Genomic DNA, 13,531 nt, shown 5'->3' on the forward strand with positions numbered 1-13,531 from the left:
TCATACAGAAAATGAGTTTGTTTGCAGTTTGTAGATAGACTATACACAAGTACTCGTACATGGAGCAAACTCTTCTGTCCATGCGCTCCTAACGTACTGAGTTTTGCGTTCATCGCGTGCCTCGTTTTACATCACTATCTTTTTCGAATAAAAGTGTTGGTTGGAAAAAAAAACTTTACAAGACAATTACGCTTCATAAATTAACCAAATCATTTTCTCTCTCGCAAGACCCTGAAGGCTAAGGCTTACTATGGCCGGCACTTCGCCTCCTATTGCAGTCCAGCCCAGTACACAACCTTAGTGGCTTCTTCTTCACTGCACTTTCCTCTCAAGTGTTTCCCATTTGCACAGTCTGTAAAACGTGGAAAAACGATCTGATACAAGCCAAAGGTACAGTAAATAATAGAACATTCCCCATATACAAACTCGGTTATTTTGACTTTTTGAATTTAATTTTTTCTCTTTCCAGAAGCTCCTGGGTCTTGCACCCAACCCCTTCCCATCTCCCACCCTCTCCCTCTCCCAGAAGAAGATGTCAGTCAGCCTGACACCCGACATCCAGACGGAGGGAGAGAGTGGGCCACTAATTGAGCCCTGTGGTCGAGGAAAGACCTCCCCTCAGCCACAGGGCCCCAAGGAAGGGTCAGGAGAGGGTCCAGAACCTGAGGATAGCTCACCACAAGATGTACAGGTTGGGTGGAATAGACCAAATCTACACGGAACTCTTTCCAATAAGCTTGTTTTTTTCTTGATATACTAGTATGTTGACGTAACAAACCATTACAGTAATTGCTTTTATTTATTTATTTATTTATTTTTATAAATGCTATTCAAGTTCTCTGTTACAATAATTCAAAACCTTCTTTGATGACAATATTACTATCTTTTAAGACCAGTAATACTTTTCGTTTCATGCAATACAGTCACCAAACCTTTGTCTTGCAGAAACGGGCTCCTAACCACAGTCATGGCAGGAAAAGGGCCAAGGTAAATTTGTTGTTACATAAATTTTTCCCGGGTTTTTGCTGGTCATTATAAAGCATTAACAGTCATTAAATGGATTTTGTCATAATTTAGGCCCTAAAAATCATTAAAAAGCATTAAATTAAATGTTCGAGGCATTAAAAATTATGTAAACTTGACGGTTAAAAAAAAAAAAAAAAAAAAAATATATATATATATATATATATATTTTAATTGTTATGGAGACGTCTGATATTATCGGGTAGCCGGGATAAAAGAACATAAGATAAGGTCATTAGGGGATATGGGATATGAGAACGTATTTTGCACTGTGAAGGAAAAGCTCCTCCAATCTCGTTGTACATTTGTATAATGACAATAAAACCCATTCTGATTCTTAAGATAAGATCATTGTTGGATAAGAGAGCTGAAACTATAGGCTACCCGATAATGTCGGACGATAAACTCCTTCAAAAGGGGAATGTAGAAGCCTTCTTCCTTTGTGCAAGGGCTAGTCACAACTTAGTACAGCAGTTATGCTTATTGACCATTAGATGTCTCCAAACTTAGATGCCTGGGATTGTTTATGTGAGCAGAACATTTGCATTCATGGTGCAAAAATTAAATGGACAGTAAATGATTGAAAAATAATGAATTATAAACTTATTCACTGTAGTGAAGCTGTGTGCCTTAGTTGTTATTTTGAGAGCCAGAGGCACTTTTTGAGCAAAACATATGTGATGTGGCCTTCTTGGCATTTTGCACTTGCACTTGATCCAAAAAACTGATGTTTGCACTATTTTGATTTCAACATTAAATATAGTGGTGCAATATAGGCACCTTTTTCATAACTTCAGTTGAAGTTGTTCTTATTTTTCACAGAATGCTTATTGGAAAACATTGAAGTTGTTACATTTGTCACTATTAAAGTATCTAGTGTGGCATCAAAGTACAATTAGCCCTAATATGTTAAGTGCACCACTGCATATATTGGTATCGATTTGCTGTTGGTACAGAATTTCTGGAGTTGCACAATATCGGGATAGCGGGTTATCTGTTAAAAAGTCATTATCGGACAACTCTACTTAAAATTTGTGTGTGTGAAACTATCTGCAGTTGGGCATGGGCATTAAATTACACGCTGCGCTGCCAGCCGCGGCCGGCCCGTGAATCGCCCGAGCGGGGGCGATTCCCGGAGGCCCGATCGAAGGCGAGGCGACGCTCAGACAGGCGTAGCCCCGTTTAAAGTGGCATTAAAAATCATTAAATGAGATTTGCTGATACCTGTAGAAACCCTGTTTAGGTACGCTATTGGACACTCTTTCCGGTTACTTACTTGTGAAGAACAACTTGCAATTGTTGCTTCTGAAGGATTAATCCTCATGTGATAATCTATCCACATTTACTGTACATGAATACTTAGCATAAACGCTGTATTTTTGTTACTCACACTATATATTATCCACAGTGTATCTACACAGCGCGTTCACATCACACTGATCGATATTAGGTCAAAGCCACCTGTTTGGTGAACATTACTGGCCTTCAAATATTTTTTCTACAAAATAAGATACCAATATATTTTATCATAATCTGTGGAATTATGTAGTTTTAAGCAAATGTATGTCTATGTTTATGAAATGTAATATTTATGCTGCTGAGGTGAAAACAAAGTTTTTCATGGTCGCATTACAGAAATGAATGCACTAAAATCAGTGAAAAAACATACAAAATAGTATTTTGGTAACAAATCCGGGGACAGGGGCACATAATGGGACATTTCCATCTTTCAACTAAAATTGAACTATTTCAGGTTTTCATAACTGTTACTAAAATCTTCAGAGACAGTTTAGGTTGCCTTGATGAAAATCACCCACTTGTAATTTGCTTTTTTGTACTTTTGCTAATCTTTTAGCTAAAAACCCAAAACAGGACCTTGCAGTTTCAACTCTTATCGAACAATATACACCATGCGGCAGAAAAGAACCGGGATGAACCGTTAACATGATCCCAGCTGACTGGGTAGTTTGGCCTAGTGTCCAGATGCATGCAAGAGGGCCAGGGCTCGGGAGACCCAACACTTCTGAACATGTCACTCTCAAGACCTTTACGTTATTTTTTAAATAAGTTATTGTTTTTAAAATCACTTATTTATCTGCCATACTTCTTGTAAAACGGGATTGTTAAACTCAAACACTGCCTTAGTGGATGGCTGTAGTATAGCTTTTACCGTCTTAACAATTGGACCACGCTCATTTTGTTTGCGTAGCCATAATCTGGCTCAGGAAAGCAGTGTTCTAATGAGCTCTGCTGCATTTAGCCTCAGTGTGTTTGCCATGTGACACTTAAGACAGTCCTCTTTCCTAGCAGAACTCTGCCTTTTTTTGCCACTGTGTAATTCTTATTTAGCATAACAGTCAACTTGGGTCTAATTTCTTTCCCTTATTGACATGCTTACTAGGCAAATATGCATTATGTAACTGGAAAACTGTCTGTTTCAGTCTAATGCTAAAGTGAAACTGGTGAGGAGTCTTGCAGTTTGTGAGGAGTCTTCTGGTCTCTTCCTAAATGATGGCCCTCAAGAATCGGTACTGTCACCGTATTAATTTTCAAATACCGAGTGCCAACAATCAGTTTTGGTGTACTTTTTGGCATGCAGCTTCATAGAATTGATGCAATGGTTTGCTTTCTCTACCACAAGGATATTATCCAGCTTCACATCAGTTGTCCGTCAGACAAGGAAGAGGAGAAATCCTCCAAAGATGAATATGAAAATGAAGAGAAGGAGAAGAAGGACAAGACTCCACGGAAGATGTTGTCACGTGGTAAAGTCATGGGGGAGCCTGAAGTGGTCATTTTTGTTGCCGTTTTTAGATCATGTTTATCCGACAGATTTTAACCTATTTATTAAGATGTAAAAAACGTTCTCGTGCAACATGGTAAAAACTGCTGTTATCATCTTTGATGTACTACACTACAATATCCAAACTCCTCCACATTCCATTTGTCGATGTATCAAAAATGACCTGAGACAGGCAGCAGAGTGCCACAGGTAAATGGTAATGGTAAATGGTGTTATACTTGTATAGCGCTTTTCCACCTTTCAAGTCATAATTACAGGAAGGTTGAATAATAGTAGAAGATGGAATAGATTTAACCAATTAGGAAGTGACCTGAAGCTTCTGTTCTGTTTGATTCGGGCTGCTTGGTTCCACGTTGACTTGTTGTTATCTGCATTCACCTTGAAAGTATCTCCACTGCTGACATGGCACCACATGGAACATACATCAAAATTTAAGCTTTATTCCTTCAGTAATTTTCATGTACATTACAAATGAACGATATTCACATACAGACAACATCTCTGTGATTAGATGCCTGTCTTTTAATACCTACAGAAGTGACATGATGACGATAATTTCTGTCTAGTAAAAAATGAGTTCCCTTGCTTTTTCTTTCTTATTATCTTCCTCCCTTACACTTTAGGCTGTGGCCCTCAGGCATCATTAGACTGCGCGCGGCAGAGATCAAATGGCTGTCCTGACTGTGTAGTGTAGTGGAAAATAGTGGAAAACGATCCCCTAAAGACGCTTTGTGTGTGTGCGTGTGCGCGCGTGCGTGAGAGGGCACAGAACAGTATGCTTTACTCTTCCTGATTTTCACTCTCCCTTGAACAGCCAGGAATTGTTAATACCATATCAGAACACACTTCCGCTATTATTCCTTGCAGCGTTCTTGACTTTGGACTTTAATTTCTGGTCCTTCTGCCATATCCACATTGAAAATTTTTTGATGTGTCTCTCTTGTCAGACTCTAGTCAGGAATACACTGACTCCACGGGGATCGACGTTCACGAGTTTCTGGTCAACACACTGAAAAACAATCCCAGGTGGGAGAATTTTCCTTAGTCAGACATACTACTATACAATTCATTCTACTTTATCATAGGCTACATAAGTTTAAATGACTGTCAGTTGTTTGGATACACAAAGAAAAATAGTGTCTTCTTCATCGGTTTCTAGCACACCAGTTGTTTGTGATGGGAATACTTGTTTTGCTTTGATTTATAACTACTTAGACTGAACAAAATACCAGACTACAGACTTGAGGGAAGACGGGAATGTTTTTGTTGCCCCTCAGGGATTGAATTCAGTTCCCTTATAAACAACTCTTTAAAGTATAAATCAATAACATTTGTTAGCTAAGAGCAATAGATGAGTTTTAAATTAAAAATAAGCCTGTAAACAAGTCCAGCCACTGATCTTGTTCTCCCTCTTGTACTGCCAGGGATCGAATGATGCTGCTTAAACTAGAACAAGATATCCTGGACTTCATTAATGATGACAAGTAAGTTACTTTTGTCAAGTGGCTTTCATGTCCATGTACTAGTATAGTTTTCAAGGTTTTAAGACTCAAAATCTCAGGAAATGTTGTATATCAGCGCCCTGATAGTCTGATTTCTGAGACATTTTTCCCTTTGGTGATGCGATAACAGATTGTATAAACTCTGTGTGTTGTCTTCCTTGTAGCAACCAATACAAAAAATTTCCTCAGATGACATCATATCACCGCATGCTACTGCACCGCGTCGCCGCCTATTTTGGAATGGATCACAACGTGGATCAGACAGGCAAGGCGGTCATCATCAACAAGACGGGCAACACACGCATGTGAGCATTCGTTCAGGACCTCGGTCAAGACCATGTGGCTTTTTTCCTGTTACACTAAATAACTGAACTTGTTTTATGGTCCTGCAGCCCTGAGCAAAGGTTCTCAGAACACATCAAGGACGAGCGCAACATGGACTTTCAGAAGAAATTTATACTCAAGAGAGATGACGCCAGCATGGACAAGGATGATAATCAGGTAGGAAGCATCTCCCTATCTCTAAATAGACTTTCTAGTGGACTGCTTTTAAATTTATCTTATTTAATTATGTATTCTCAATGAATGCTCTCCCTCTTGCCAAATTAAGATCCGTGTGCCACTGCAAGACGGCCGGCGTAGCAAATCCATCGAGGAGCGAGAGGAAGAATATCAGCGGGTACGAGACCGGATCTTTGCCCGAGAAGTAAGTTTTTGATTTTGGTCTTGCTCACCTGTACATGTTTTCAAGTAAAATACCATTTGCTTTATTTAGTATGATTTGAAACATTGTCTGACATTAGTAAAAGCGGACTCAACTCTAATATACCCCAGTGTTTCTTCTTGGACTTTTTCAGTAGTGCTGCAGAATCAAATTTAAATAAATAAATTTAGAATTATTTTGAATTCGTGTTGTACATAAATATGATAAATATAAAGGTTATTTTAACTTAAATAACATAAGGGATGCACCGAAATTAAAATTCTTGGCATAAACTCAAAAACGAATATTAGAAAATGGAGCCCAACCCCCCCCACCCCCCCATATATGTTTGTGTATATATATATATATATGTATATATATATATATATATATATATATATATATATATATATATATATAAACGTACACAATTAAGCAACTTCATATTCAAATCATTTTAAAAATATGAATTCTTATTCGTAAGAATACTAAGAAAACTATTCATTTTATATTTATTTAGTACATAACATTTCATTAATGCACAACATAAGTTTAAATACAAAACTAATCGTTGAATTTGACACATTATACATTTAATAATGTACATGTACATGTTCTACTTCTTGAGAAAAAGTTGCAAGCTTGCCCCCTCCCCCACATTGAAAAGTAGCTTTCTTGCTTTATCACACTGACGTCTGTTCTTCTGCTCAGCGAGAACTGTAGCACTGAGCAGTCTCTCACTGGTAAGCCTGCGTTATTCCCACGTCCAAGTAATGCTCTTTATAACACAGGTCAAGTGAAATCACTACGGTCTACACACCTGAGTGAAACGTGTGCTGACAAACTCCAATACTTAAGTTTTAATTGATTTCACGCTGTGGTTTCTCAACCTACCTGTATTTGCTTGAAAGATGAGTGAGTGCCATACTTAGAGATGCATGGGGGGGGCTTATCTCTTTAGTTAGCTGTACAAAGGGGGCTGTACAAAGTGATGATAGCTGTGTCGACTCAACACACCTTCATTCACCAGACATATTACCTCTAGTAGCAAGAGAAATGCACACTACTGAGCTGTTTGCGTGTGCTAACACAACGTCCCGTTTCGGATGTTATTTCTGTGAAAAAAGCGTTTTGGACCAAAATCATATTTGTCACTTTTTGGCCACCAGATTGTCGGTGCATATCTAATAAATTTGATATATTTAGAATACTTTATCTTTTATTTGTTGAGTAGAAATATTAGCATTCAACATATATTAATGCAAAAAAGGGAAAAAAATGCCACGAGTCAATAAAGGCTAATGAACCTGACTAGTGTCATCTCAGCTCATTGGGAAAATGTAGTCAGCAGCTACCTAAATTGTGTGATGATATTAATGTTAACATAATGCTCTCAGTATCATTTCGTTTACTCATAATAGCGACACTAGTTGCCACCAGGCAAAATTAAGTTACCGTAAATTACTGATAAACTATGTGAAATTAGCTGATCATCAATATGCCGAGTCCATATCCTCATGCGTTTCACAGCATTTAATCCTGTACATCTTTCCACCGCAGTTAGCTGATATTCTCCCAGACTATGAGGGGCCAAAAAGCGTCTACGCAGGGGTCCCCAAACTACCCGGCCCGTGGGCCGGTTACGGCCCGCCTCCACATTTGGTCCGGCCCCCTGAACAATACCAGACAGCATTTTTTTTTTTTTTTTTTCTTCAATAGTGTTATTTATTCTCTTGGCTTTTTTCTGTGAAGAACCCAGAGAGGGTTATTTGGTTATTATCTATTTAATTAATATTATATTATATTATATTATATTATTTACTTCGGTTCCGTGAAGAATCCAGAATGGGTTATTTGACTGTGGCTTTCTGAAAAACAATAAATTTGTACATTTAGGCACTCCTGTAATCGTCACACTTTTTCTGTTACAAACTGACCCCGGCCCCTCATCAGAGAAGGGAAAAGTTATGTGGCCCTCACAGGAAAAAGTTTGGGGACCCCTGGTCTACGGCATATGGATCAGAACACTACACTCTAACAGAAGATATCTACGACCCTTCACTATAGCCGGCGGTAACGTCTCTACCAAACATGTGCTCGGTTTAAAAATGTCACCCGTTATGTGTTGCGTCAACAATGATAATAAAAAAATAAGTTCAAGGATCGGCGGCTAGGATTTAGCGGAATATAATGGAAACACTTTACTCTCCTAAATGAAAATGCCAAACCCTGGATTATCCATAAAAATCATAGTAGAGCCCCAAATTTTATTAATGGCAACTGGTCGAAACGACCGGTGTAGCAAAGCATGACTCATTCATGTCAAAGTGTTTTCTTGTATTATGACTGTAAAGAGTGTTGAAGCTGTTCACATTGAAAAACATTGTAAAATATGACAATGCCTCAGGGTGAATGAAGCCTTTCATAATGTGCAGGTGTCCTTTTTTTTACAGTCCTCTCAGAATGGATACATCAACGACAACAGGTAAGATGATCATTGCCACTCAATCCCTTTTTTTTTGGTGTGTGTTTGTCATTCAAATAAAAGGAAGGTTTCAATGGCAGCACTTAAGCACTAAATCTCAAGTGTAACCACGTATGAGTTCTGTGACAATTTATTAAAAGCTGAATTTAAACACCACATGGTGCTAGCTATATAATCCATTTTCTTTATCCTCAAGTGACACAATTTGGATGTGTCAATATGGGTATTTTGTGCATCACAGGTGCCAGATCCGGCCTGCTACATGATTTTGTATGGCTAGCAACAGTAAATCATTTGCGTCAACTTCATCTCGCACATTAAAAAAATAATTCCAGTGAAATGCTTGTAATCCTCAAGTAAGGGCTATGAGTTTCTGAGAATATTTACCATACTGCCCCCCCCCCCCCCCACCACCGTCCTTTAAAAAATATATATATATAATTAAATGTATTTCAAAAATTGAAATTGAGACAGGAATATTGACTTTTCCCATTTTTCATAAGCAAATAATAGGTAAAAAGAGAATTAAAAAAGATAAAATACTACCCCCTCCCCTTGTTTTTTAAATTAAAATTGTAAATAAATGAAAAGTATGAGAGACTATCTGCTCCTAAGACACTCAGAAACAGACAAAAAAAGATTTGGCCAACCTTTACGTCAACAATCTCCAACCAATGAATTGCCAATCCAAATTCTGTATTTTCTACTCTATAAGGTGCATCTGAGTCACGCATTGAAGGCACGCCTTCAATGAATGGCCTATTTCAAATGTATAGTAGAAGTAGTGGCTAGGGTTGTGTTATACATCCACTAGATGGTGCAGCGCTAAAGGTGATGTAATGTCATGATTAACCAATATTGATCCATATATAAGGCCTATCGGATTATAAGGTGCACTGCTTTGGGAAAATTGAAGGCTTTTATGTGCGCCTTATAGTGTGGAAAATACGGTAGTTGTCGATTAATTGGCTAATCATTAGTTAACGATTAGTCAATTGATTAATTCGGTCAACACCCACATCATCCCAAACACATAAAAATGTAAAAAAAAAAAAAAAAAAAAAAGATACCTACTATGAATTGTAACTAAAGTAAGCTAACGGACATCAATTGGAATTGTGCCTACAGCGTGAATCTATCTTAAGTTATTCTAAACTTTATCTCCAAAGTACTGTACATTAGAAATTTGCAGTATTTGAAAAATAATTGTAGAAAATGTGGCACTGATTTATAGAAGTTGAATCATCAAGACTATTCCAAAGCACCCTGGCCTTAGAATATAAAAGAATGCTTTACTGTATAACATACGGAGAAAGGGGAAGCCTGAGGTTTTTACAGTTATGAATGTTGCCTTGTGTGCATTTTTCTCCTCCCTCCCTCATCCTTTTCAGGATCGAAAGTGTTTCACAGTGATGACCTCTCCCCGCCCCACACCCCTTTTCCCTCTGTTGTCAACTACAGTCTTGTAATGCCAGCGTTTTCTCCTAATATTAACTCCAACAGACTTTCCACCGAGGGCTACTGCTCTAGCTCTCAAAAGAGGAGGCAGATCTTTAGGTATTGGGGTGCTGTTGCACTTGTACTTGTGTGTTGCCATGCCCATACTTGAAAGTGGACTAGTGATGATAGTGGTGACTTGTGGTTTTTATTTTTGGTATCTCTGCTTGGCATAGTTTGCTGATGGATGGCTATTCCACTCTACTGCACCGTGGGGCTCCCCTGTGGCCCATGCATGGCTGCTTTGTGGTTTCACTGAGGACTGACTGATGTACTTTACCTCTGGACCTACCATTCACCCACACCATTGTATAAAGTACTTACATTGCCTCCACAGTGACATGTTTGTTTTGTGGTCAACCTACTCTTGTAGTTTTTGTTAGCATGTCACATGTTGCCAACAACCATAAAGAGTACTGGAGCTGACACGGGGAGATTGCAGGGCTGAAATAGTGATTCATAACTGCAGTGTAACATTGTTTTAATAAATGCCTTGCCTTTAACAATCTGAGTGTTCCCTTTTGACCCCCTAAGGAACCAAACACGGGGTAACTGTAATAACGTCAACGTTCACTCAACCATAATTAAGGCTACTTACACATTTAAGAGGTTTCCGGTTGCTATTATATATCACGTTTCTTTTGACATTCGTCAATGATGTGAGTCGCTTTTTGTCCCCAATGTGGGCACTTCTCATTGTTATCATGGAAAAAAATTACTTTGCTAGTAGTTACTAATGTTGCAGTCCTTGTTTTAGGATATTTTTGTCAGCCATTTGTAGGAAACCTAAAATACAATATGTTTAGAATACAAAATGTATATATTTCCCCCCAAAACACATTGTATTTGCCAGCACTAGTCAAAATATGCTATTGCGAATTAAAATTGCATCCCAGGGAGAAGTGTTAAAAAGAATAATTTATCAATCTGTTGGGCAATATCACCGTCTGATGACATCCTGATGGTTTAGCAAAATATAGTAAGTTGGGATCCATGTGATATGTTAAAACTGTTCAGACCAATAGGACACTCGGATTCCCATCCTCTGTGTCAAGCAGCTGAACAGGAAAGGTTAAAAGAAAAAAATAAGTTTGGGTCCAATCCATCATGTCATCAAGCTGTAATTATGCTATTTATCACAGGACGCACATGGGGTCCAATAACCTGTGTTCCAGGCTTGGTCACATGACATTCCATGTTGCACGCATTTACGTCAGGTTTTGATCTTGGGTGAATTGCTCTTTGTTGGCTCCCAAAGTGTAACGAAGGATGATGAACGTTGCTGTTAGTCTTAATCCACAAACAATGTATGAATTAGAATGTTTTGACCAGTGCTGGCTCATACGTGTCCCTGCAGGAAAAAAAATGTGAATCGTAGATTCCCATGCACCCTCTCTGCAGAATAGAGGAAGCTGTTGTTTTTTTCCCACAACACTATGGGTTTCAAATCATCCGTCCATCCATCTATTCATTCATTCATCCATCCATCCATCCTGAGCTGAAGCCTATCCCATTGGACATTGGGCCAAAGATGGCGCCTGTAGACAAAAACACATTTACAGTTATGGACAATTTACCTTGCTTTTGTTTGGAATGTAGGCCGAAGCAGTTGACCTGGAGAAATCTGGCAGCCAAGATTCAAACCCGAAGCGCAGATTAACTACCAAATCGCTCAGCTGAAAGTAAATATGAATTATCCAAATCTGAATTGACCTCATAATGCCAACCCAAGACACCTTCTTCATTTCTCATCTGAAGATGTGTTATTTACCTTTGTTGCCAGAGAATTCAAGTCTTAGGCCTGGCAAAAATCAGTGAGTAATCCAGTGTATGGACAATATTTCTTATTCATCTGTTGAGCATGTATTTAGATGAGACTTCAAATAGATTGAATGGCTCTAGGTATTTACGTGTCGCAGCGAATAGTGTCCTATGGAGAGTCTGGAGAATAAATGATTACCTCATCCTTCATTTCATCTCCATTCGTAAACACGTCTGGATCAGCCTTCAAAGAAAATGGCACCCTGGCTTCAAAATAGGTTGTGTAAAAAGAGGGAATGAAAGAGGACTAAAAAAAAGATCATCCATTAAATATATTGGAGGAGTTGTATTTTGAGTTGCCACTACACAGCACACTAATCGGATATACTATACGTCACTCTTCTAAGGATTCAAACAAGGCTTTTTAGGTCTTTTATTGCACCTCATCCTTATCTCTATCGGTAATGTCACATCCCCACGGTTGTGATGGAGGGCTTTCCCAGAGTGGTGCTTCCCCTTACAGTGTGATCATTGGTTTTCTCGACAGCTGCCCTTATCCAGGGTGACAGCATCACAACACCAAACAGCAACAGATCAACCAGCGTGTGTATACGGCAACATAGTGTTAGAAAAAGTAGTAGTGCTGAATGAGTGGTAGCAGACAATTATTATGTAGATGATGTGTATGTGAGTTTAAGTGTTTTATATATTTTGTCGTCTGTGGGCTTATGTACTGTGTATGTGTTCTATTTCTTGTCTGAAGTTCAACACTGTTTAAATGCATGTGCCATTTTTTGTGGAGTGTAACCGGCAAGATCAAACTGAGGTTTTTTTTTTTTTTTTTTTTTCCTGTGATGCAAATATGTTCCTTGTAAGATTAAGATATAAATTTGTTTCATAGTCTAAAAAATGCCTCCGTAAGTAAACCCTTATTAAACAATTCAGGCAGTGATTTAATGATCATTATTAAATATCTTAGTTATGAGCAAAAGTTAACCAGTGTTCTAATTCATACATTATAAGTAAAACTTGGTTAGTTGTTAATTGAAACACAGGAATAAATGCTGACTATTATTGAGTTGTTGTTGTTTTAAATGTTTTTCTTTTCTTTCTTTTTTTTTTTAAATATGTTTTCTGCAAGGTATTAAACATTTCTTCAAAATGTTATAAGCAAAACACTTGTTTAATTGTTCATCAGAATGTAGAAATAAATGCTCTGGGTTAAGTCTTCATCAGGCAAGTGACTATTTTTGGCCATTTAACAAAAACCTAACTTCCATATGGTTATTATTTTATTGTTATTTTTTTTATTAATAATTGCAATTGCACTTATTTTTTTTTTATTTTTTTTTTATGAAGTAGTAGTTCTAAATTAATACGTCTTTTTCTCAGGACACTGGAAATTTTTTAAATGTTGAAACACTCTGATTGTGGTCCCCAATATCACTCTAAAGTTGATTATTATTAGTATTTTATATTGTTTCCGTTGGTGTCCTTTAATTAACCAGAATTGGATAAAACAACTTGAAACCTACAAAAATGGCACTAAATATAACTGAACTGGACTAACACTTTTGGTCAGTCATTCACAAGGATATTATTGATAATTGAGCTCTCGCTATGGCTTATAAATCTTTTCCTGAACATACTTTCACATGCTAAAAGGCATTAGAATTCGAGGTTCCGCCGTATTTAGTTTGACAACCTCGCCATTATTTGTCTGCATCATATTCAGTTCATTTTGTGGTTGTTTCCTC

At 37.8% G+C, this 13,531-nt stretch overlaps 1 protein-coding gene across 12 annotated transcripts in view; it reads left to right on the top strand.

Annotated features, from left to right (window-relative positions):
- Window positions 1–13,531, top strand: part of LOC130922445 (R3H domain-containing protein 2) — a 93,567-nt gene that overhangs the window by 56,942 nt on the left and 23,094 nt on the right. For 6 of the 12 annotated variants that reach the window (XM_057847252.1, XM_057847260.1, XM_057847256.1 and 3 more), the window contains 12 exons: window positions 229–390; window positions 470–691; window positions 946–987; window positions 3,465–3,551; window positions 3,665–3,788; window positions 4,774–4,852; window positions 5,251–5,310; window positions 5,493–5,633; window positions 5,721–5,829; window positions 5,939–6,034; window positions 8,467–8,516; window positions 10,020–10,073. In XM_057847252.1, the coding sequence (XP_057703235.1) occupies window positions 533–691; window positions 946–987; window positions 3,465–3,551; window positions 3,665–3,788; window positions 4,774–4,852; window positions 5,251–5,310; window positions 5,493–5,633; window positions 5,721–5,829; window positions 5,939–6,034; window positions 8,467–8,516; window positions 10,020–10,073 (1,001 nt within the window). In that variant the 5' untranslated portion in view covers window positions 229–390; window positions 470–532. The remainder of the gene's footprint in view (window positions 1–228; window positions 391–469; window positions 692–945; window positions 988–3,464; window positions 3,552–3,664; window positions 3,789–4,773; window positions 4,853–5,250; window positions 5,311–5,492; window positions 5,634–5,720; window positions 5,830–5,938; window positions 6,035–8,466; window positions 8,517–10,019; window positions 10,074–13,531) is intronic. The other 6 variants (XM_057847255.1, XM_057847261.1, XM_057847257.1 and 3 more) reach the window with 3 other exon arrangements.

Source organism: Corythoichthys intestinalis, chromosome 9 (genome assembly GCF_030265065.1).
Source record: "Corythoichthys intestinalis isolate RoL2023-P3 chromosome 9, ASM3026506v1, whole genome shotgun sequence".
Lineage (NCBI taxonomy): Eukaryota > Metazoa > Chordata > Actinopteri > Syngnathiformes > Syngnathidae > Corythoichthys > Corythoichthys intestinalis.